The sequence below is a fragment of the Cydia pomonella genome, chromosome 18 (assembly GCF_033807575.1).
Source record: "Cydia pomonella isolate Wapato2018A chromosome 18, ilCydPomo1, whole genome shotgun sequence".
In the NCBI taxonomy this organism is placed as follows: domain Eukaryota; kingdom Metazoa; phylum Arthropoda; class Insecta; order Lepidoptera; family Tortricidae; genus Cydia; species Cydia pomonella.
This window is the reverse complement of record NC_084720.1, coordinates 69,259-78,000: the sequence shown is the minus strand read 5'-3', so window position 1 is coordinate 78,000 and position 8,742 is coordinate 69,259. Positions and strand designations below refer to the sequence as shown.

The 8,742-nt window shown below is 39.1% G+C and overlaps 1 protein-coding gene across 1 annotated transcript; it reads left to right on the top strand.

The window, feature by feature from the left end:
• Positions 1–614: 614 nt before the first annotated feature.
• Positions 615–7,073, top strand: LOC133527624 (uncharacterized). The gene has a single exon (XM_061864705.1). The coding sequence runs from the start codon at positions 806–808 to the stop codon at positions 6,782–6,784; it is 5,979 nt and encodes a 1,992-aa protein (XP_061720689.1). The 5' UTR covers positions 615–805; the 3' UTR covers positions 6,785–7,073.
• Positions 7,074–8,742: the final 1,669 nt, after the last annotated feature.

The following is an 8,742-nucleotide window of genomic DNA, read 5'->3' as shown; positions in this document are numbered from 1 at the left end:
AGTTCGGATAATTATGTAGTTTGCTGGGAGATTCTTAACAATCGATACAATAACACTAAATTAATATTTAACTCTCACATGAACATACTATTTGGGCTCCCTAGCATGCAACAGCAAACATTAGCCCAAATAAAGAAACTGCATGACACGGCGACAGAGTGCCTGCATGCAGTTAAAAATTTAGGGGTAAACATTAGTACGTGGGATCCATTGATAGTTTATATTTTAACTCAAAAGCTCGACTCTGAAACACATAAAGACTACATAGAGTCATTGAAAAACTCAAGGGAATTACCGGTACTGAAAGACTTCTTTGATTTCTTAGAAGGAAAGTTTACAAGTCTCGAAACATCTCGGCGAAAGCAAGAACCCCCAATCAACAGAGTGAACTCTCAACAGTCATCGACTTCTAACAACATGAAGAAACCTATTCAATCATACAATAATCGTCCGTATTACAACAGCAATAGTGGAGCCAGCAAAAGCAATGTAACTATTGCCAAAACGATGCACGTTTCAAGTATCAAATGTCCGTTGTGCAAGTTTCCACACGGAATATACAGTTGTCGACAATTTTTGCAAATGCCAATGGAAAAAACGATTCCAAACGGTCAATAAACTCGCGTTATGCATAAATTGCTTATTTAGTCATAATGGAAATGCTTGCAATTCCAATAAAACATGTCAGAAATGCTCAGGTCAACATAACACATTATTACACGAGGCGTGTGTAAAAAGTGCAACTACAGCGACTCAGTCATCGACCTCAACATATGCAACGAATGCAATTACTTCGAATAAACAGATGGAATACGTAACAAACATTTCACAGACTTCATTCTGTGAAACTTTACTAGCTACCGCCATACTGAAAGTGCAGGCAGCGGATGGCACATATCACACATTTCGGGCCCTGGTAGACCCAGGAAGCCAAATTTCACTTATAACAGAACGGGCCGCTCAGATACTTAACTTAAAACGAGATAAGTGTTCTGGCGTCATCTATGGATTAGGAGAGAAAGAAAACGACTGTAAGGGCAAACTGAAAATACAATGTAAGTCGATGTACAATGATTTCACATTTAATGCGAAAGTTTTTATCATGAACAAAGTTGTGAAATGCCTACCGGGCGAAACATTCTCAAAGCCTTCGTGGTCCATGATACGGAATCTTAACTTGGCCGACCCAGACTTCAACGTTAGTCGTCCAGTAGATCTGCTTCTAGGATCAGTTATAAACGCTCAGATAATCTTAGATGGTAAAATAAGGGGTGAAAATGAGTTGCAGCCTCTCGCGCAAGAGAGCCAACTCGGATGGCTTTTAAGCGGAAACGACGAAGAAGAACTAGAAACCTACCATTGTAACATAATCATAAACAACTTAGAAGAGATACAACAGTTTTGGGAAGTGGAAGACATAACAGAAGAAGGCAATCTGTCACAGGAAGATTTGGAATGCATAAAACACTTTGAAGAAAACACAAAGAGAACAGTGGACGGCAGATACGAAGTGCGCATTCCCATGAAACCAAACTTTCAAGAAAAGTTAGGCGACTCTAAAACAAAAGCGATAGCTCAATTCAAGCACATGGAAAAGAAGCTCCAGAACCAAAGCAAGCTAGCTGAAGCATACAAAGCCTTCATGAAGGAATACAGCGACTTAGGGCATATGAAACCTGCCGTAAGCAACAACAAGGTGGAGTGTTACTATCCTCATCACATTGTGGAACGCGCAGAATCACTTTCTACCAAGTATAGAGTCGTGTATAATGCTTCCAGCAAAACATCAACAGGATACTCACTAAACGACTTAATGTACAGGGGCCCAAATTTACAAAAAGATTTACAAACACTATTATTAAAATGGAGGCAATACGAGTTTGTGTTTTGCGCTGACCTAGAAAAAATGTTCCGTCAGATCCTAGTGCATGAAGACGACCAACCCCTTCAAAAAATCATTTGGAGAGACGAAGATGGGACACTACGATCATTTCAACTTACAACAGTTACATACGGAACAAAAAGTGCAAGCTTTTTGGCCATGATGACGCTAAAGAGCCTAGCACGTGACGAGCGGGAAAACTACCCAGAAGCGTCGAAAGTCTTGGAAGAATCATTCTACATGGATGACCTGGTACATGGTGCGCACTCCATAGAACAATCTATAAAAATAATTAACAACATAACAGATCTATTAAAAACAGCAGGATTTAATTTGCGAAAATGGTCTTCAAACAAACAAGAAGTATTGCAACATATACAAAACAACCAAGAAAACCAAAACCTGCTAATAAATTTTAAACAAGATGACATATCGAAAACACTCGGTTTATGTTGGAATCCAGCAGAAGACATTTTTACATTTCAATGTAAAATTGAGAAACAGAAAAACAAACCAACAAAAAGAATTCTCCTATCAGACATTTCCAAGCTATTTGACCCACTAGGCTGGCTTGCACCGCTTAGCACCAAACTCAAAATTTTATTCCAAAAAGTGTGGAAACAAAACGTTCAATGGGATCAAACTATACCAGAAGAGATATACATGGAATGGTCCAAAATACAGGAAGACATTCACCTAATTAATGAATGTAAAATACCCAGATGGCTATTATGTAAACAGAATGACATAATTCAACTGCACGGGTACTGTGACGCATCACTGGAAGCCTACGCCTGTGTAGTATATGCACGGATTAAAGATCAAACAAAACCAATTCTCGTCGCAGCGAAAACAAAAATCGTTTCACACAAGAAACAATTAACACTTCCAAAGCTCGAATTAAGTGGAGCACATCTTCTTTCGAAGCTAATGGCAAAAATAAAAACATCTTTACAACAACATACAGTGGAGACATTTGGCTGGTGTGATTATAAAATCGTCCTTGGATGGTTGCAAGGTCAACCAAGCCGTTGGAAGCCATTTGTCGCAAATCGCGTACAACAAATAAAGCAGGTGATGCCCGAAGAACAATGGCGCTATGTAAAATCACAAGAGAATCCCGCGGATGCTGCAAGCAGAGGACAAACAGCATCTCAATTAAAAGACAACTCTCTATGGTGGTCAGGGCCGACTTGGTTAGCTGATTTCCAGCCAGAACTTGAACGTTCTCAAAAACCAACATATACTACAACAGAAGAGGAGAAAAAATCATATGCGTCGAATATAGCTCAAAACAATAACAAACATGATATCATATACAATTTATTAGAAAAATATAATTCTTTTACAAAAGTAACACGAATCGTAGCCTACATATTGAGGGCATTTACTTTAAAGCGACAACGCTTACCAAGCTATCTCACATTACAGGAGTTGAGAAAAGCTAAATTGGCTATAATAAAATGTGTACAAAACAACGAATTAGGAGAGGACATTGAACACTTACGTACGCACAATAAAGTTGAAACAAGAAGCAAACTTTTCACATTGTACCCTTTCATAGACAGCAACGATATCCTTCGAGTTGGAGGTCGCCTCGAAGAAGCGCATTTACCTTACGAGATGAAACATCCAAAAATCATTCCCAAGGAATCACGTCTTGCTACATTACTCATAGAACACGCCCACCTGATGACACTTCACGGAGGTGCCAAGCTCACTTCAAGCAAGCTGCGAGAAGAGTACTGGGTGATGGGCGGAAACAATAGAGTCAAACAACAAGTTCGAAAATGCGTCAAGTGCCAAAAAATTGATGGGAAAAAACAATATCAACTGATGGGCGATCTTCCTGCCGCCCGTGTTAACGAAGCAAAACCATTTTTTCACACCGGAGTCGATTACACAGGATTTGTTGACATAAAAACAAGCAAGGCGCGTGGAAGCAGAACGTTGAAAGGTTACGTTGCCGTTTTCATCTGCATGGTCACAAAAGCAGTACACTTAGAGCTTGTAACAGAACTAACAAGCTCAGCATTCCTGGCAGCTCTAAGGAGGATGGCCGCCAGAAAAGGAGCCCCAAAGCATCTATACTCTGATCAAGGAACCAACTTCGTAGGCGCGAACAACATTTTGAAACAACAGTGGAATGAAATTCAAAACACATTCGACGATAACTTCTTAGCAAAAATCGCCGAAATGGAAATCGAGTGGCATTTTAATGCCCCGTCCTGGCCCAGCGCTGGCGGGCTCTGGGAAAGAGCAGTCAGAAGCCTCAAACACCATTTAAAACGGGTAGTGGGTGAACAAAAACTTACTTACGAACAGTACGCAACAGTTTTGGCCCAACTGGAAGCTTGTCTAAATTCCCGCCCACTATGCCCCCTAACCGAAAACATTGATGACCTAAATACACTGACCCCAGCTCACTTCTTACAAGGTAGAGCAGGAGTCACTATAATGGAAACATACGAGGACGCACGCACGAAATGGAATTTGACACAAAAAATATTCAGTGATATTTGGAAAAGGTGGAGGTCTGAGTACTTAAGCCTACTTACAGCAAGACAGAAATGGTGCGATCCTCAGAAAAACCTAGAAATAGGAGATATAGTGGTCATACACGAAGATAATTTGCCGGCAGGAAAATGGGCGCTAGGGCGAGTAATCGACGTGCACGTGGGTCAAGACGGATATGTGAGAGTCGTAACATTAAAAACAGAAAAGGGAATACTCAAAAGACCCATAGTAAAACTATCTCTCTTGCCCCTGGAAAAGTCTAAACCAGAGAATCAACCAGCCGAACAAAATTCCCTGAAGCGATCAAAAACAAAAAAAACAGCCAAACGGGGGTACATGGCAACCATGTTGATGATGCTATTTTATTTCCTCACATTTTTGACAGCTGGAAATTGTGTCAGAATGACACCTATTAACGAGGGTCAAGGGTTGTACTTCGATAAACTAGGAACAATGCAGCTAATTAGAGACGACTGGAAGCTAATTGCGTACTACGACATGAGCCCTTTCTGGGAAGGAGTATCCGCATACAAAAAGTACAACGAACAATTGGAAACTATTTGTAAACAAGTAAGAAGCCTTTCACACTGTGACGTCATCCTTCTACAACTACGGCATTCATACAATGAGCTGCAACATTACAATAAAGTATTATCCAGACATCAGCTGAAACAGCAGACACGCAAGAGACGGGGATTTGTCAACGGTGTCGGGAACCTGGCGAATACTTTATTCGGAGTCTTAGATGACAGATTCGCTCAACAATACCATAAAGATATAAGTCTTATCAGAACAAACGAAAAACACCTCGTCACAATGTGGAAAAATCAAACATCAATCGTAGAAGCCGAATATAACATGCTACTGAGAACGAAAGATACAATACAAAAGCAACACAAATTAATACACCAACATTTACTTTCTTTAGAAAACCACACCACTGCAATAGAGAAAGAAATTACAGCCGCAGAGAGCATATCTCAATTTACAGTCGTGGCCATGGCTGCAAATAATTTATTAAACCACCTTAAAACAATTCAAGACATGTTATTAGAGACCATAACTAACATTTACAATGATAAAATGAACATACATATTATTAGCCCCGAGCAACTACAAAAAGAATTAAACATTATATCCGGTCAGCTTCTAAGCGACCTTACCCTACCAATCGACAATACACAAACAAACCTTCAAAAAATCTACCAAGTATTAAAAGTTAAAGCAAGAATGACTGACCAATATATGATATTTGAGATTCGCATTCCATTAATAACTCGTGATCGTTACGATCTTTATGACATTATTCCGGTCCCGCATAGCTCAGACAGAAATATGATATCCATTATCCCCATAGAAAAATACGTAGCAATGAACCTTCAAAAAGACACATACATGCCATTACAGGAAAAAGATCTCGAAGTTTGTAACATACGAGACACGTTTACCTATATGTGCCCGCTAAAGGTCCCTATATACAAAATGAACACCGACCAGGATTTGTGTATAAAGGACGAAAAGGAGAATTTAAAATGCAAAACAAGCATAGCCGCGTGCCAGAACAAGTGGATTAGTTTAACCAAGCCAAATTATTACTTATATTTTTGTTGCGATCGGTGTCATTTTCGAACAATATGCACAGATCGAGTTACGGCACAAACATTGACACGCGCTAACATTATTTATATCGAAGAGAATTGCATTGTAAAAACAGATAACTTTGCAATTCACACGCATATGAATATGCAAAGTAAAGCAGATTTAAAATACAACATACCTACACCAGAAATCGACCCAATAAACCACATATTAAACATTACAGTCGAAAAATTCGAAAACAACAGCTTGAACTTTATGGAAAGAAACGAAGATAAAAACATACAAGAAAAAATAAAAGCGCTAAAAGAAAGTCAACTACCTGACGAAAACAACTATTCTATACATGATGTACACCACTACACTGCCATATACTGCCTTTGGATCACAATGGTCATCATGGCAATTATACTAATTTGGCGGAAAAAACGGTGCCAACGGAGGCTTCTAAGAGCTCCGCCAAACCCAACAAATCCAGAGGAAGCAGCAGCATCGGATAACATTTTCGAGAGACGCCGACCGAATCAGCCGCCGCCGCCGCCGCCCCGAGCGAGCGCGAGCGCGAGTGCAGCCTCCACGCCGTGCAGTGCACGTCGCACCAGCACCGGTGACACAACCTTTAGGGATGATAAGTGTAGTGTGAGTGCGCGAAATCGCGCGAAAAGTGTCAGTGAAGGAGAAATAAATAGTGCGCGAGTGCTAACATGTTATACACGCGAGATGAGTGGAACGAAACATATGGACAGGGGAAGCTCCCCAATTTTAAGGAACATATCATTTAATGAATAACATTCTAGTTTTAAGTCGATTGTACAATCACCTTGTATCATTATTTTAACATTCTCATCTCATCTTATCGTTTGCCCCCCGCAAGATGTTCGGTGCATTGCACCTTCAACACGTTTATAGCCTCGTGCGGCGCGTGCATGCGCTGTCAGCAAAACACGCGTAAAGCAACAATTTACTTTAACCCATTTTTAGTGTACCTTTAGGTTCCATCGCGGCCGGGGGCATTCATTTAACATTCATAACATTAACATTCATATAATAACAATTAATAAACATTTTCGCTACTTTCTTTCTGACTTTTAACACTCAACGCGAACCCGAACCCGCACAGTCAATATCACTTTAAAAACAAAATATGAAATCGGTTTTTTATTATATTTAACCATTCACAAGTGCTCAAATTATCGATTATAATTATGAATTTGATTAGTTTCCAAAGCCTGATGATGGGATGTGGGGTGAGAAATGGATCTCCTTGAAAGGACAAGTTTTCGTAACTGTTCTTTGATTGAATTCTTTGTAACGTAACAAACAAGTACACGTAAACGTAATTCTAGTAACAAAAGAAGATATTTTACTTTTACCAAAATTATATTAAATGCGCTCCAATATTATCTTGCTCTCATTTTTTTGTACGAGAAAGTAGTAGACTGTATGATTTAAAAAAATATTTTTAGGGATAGAAGGGCAAATTATAGGGAACGAAACGCGACACGGCGATCTCGTGCAAAAATAACAGAGTGTAGGATTAAAAGTATTAAAATAAAACCATCGCGGAAAGGGACTCTCTAAGAAAAGTTACATGCATGAAATAAAGTATTGGCTAGACGTAGAGTAGAATGGTTTTCACAGATCAAAAATACATTTTTATAAAAATTGTCTGATTCATAACATTGATATATTTTGACCTATTCAATACATACCAGAAGATGAAGGAAATTGCATAAAATTGGATGAAATTGTGAAGACAAACGATACTCTCTTAAATTTGAATAGAAAAGAATCTATATTTTATCACATATATGTAATCGGAGTAAACTAAAGATTATCAATATTATCATATATTTATTCACACATATTGATGAGCTCAACTCAAGTCGGTTGAGTACAGCCGACTTAATCCTGTTCATTTCTTTAGTTTTAATGTCCCTACACAACATTAACCTTCTCTCTAGCATAAATTACAAATGCCTTCCATGGCATCTCCAGCCTTTAATTTTTCCTTCTATTACAATATTTATGTAATCGTCATATCATGCCACAAACATGAAAGAAAAAGAAATTCTCTCCTGTTCCCAGTTATCATCATAATAAATATATTTTTATCTCACTAAATTTAAACTTGTTCATTCGTTTTTTGTTTTATTAAACTTCATACTCATCCGTCGCTTTTTCCTCATCTAAAACGCACAGCGCGTGCTGTATTTAGGCGTTTTTTTTATTTTACCGGATCCGGCCCGGATCCGGTGATTTTTACCGGATCCGGTAGCTCCTGAAAAGTGCCGGATCCGGCCGGATTACCGGATCCGCCGGACCGGATTGCAATCCCTACACCCACTGAATTGAGCGCTCCGATGGCTTGTATAGTCGTTATGTGTGGTGGGAGAGAATTTATACAAGTTTAATCATCATGCCACCTAGGTGTCAGTATCACTGCTAGTTAAAATCTAGTTCCACGGTATGTTTACGTATAAATATTGTAATAAAACGTTGTTGAATGTATATATTTAATCCTCATCCCATTTTATTTATTTAAATATTTTCTCTAATTTTCATTTGTGCGTCGACCTCTTGTATGTAAATATCTGAGCGTACCGACAAAACCCTCGACCACTGTGGACCTTCCTCCGATGAGATAAGGTCGACGAGTGGTCGCTGTGTTTGTTTGTACTGCGCACGCGCCTTCGCTCCTGGAGACTAACCCACTAAACTTTTAATATAACTAATAATTTGATCGG

What these genes read in the sequence shown, in the direction of transcription:
- LOC133527624 (XM_061864705.1), top strand. Translation starts at nt 806, where the DNA reads ATGGAATACGTAACAAACATTTCACAGACTTCATTCTGTGAAACTTTA.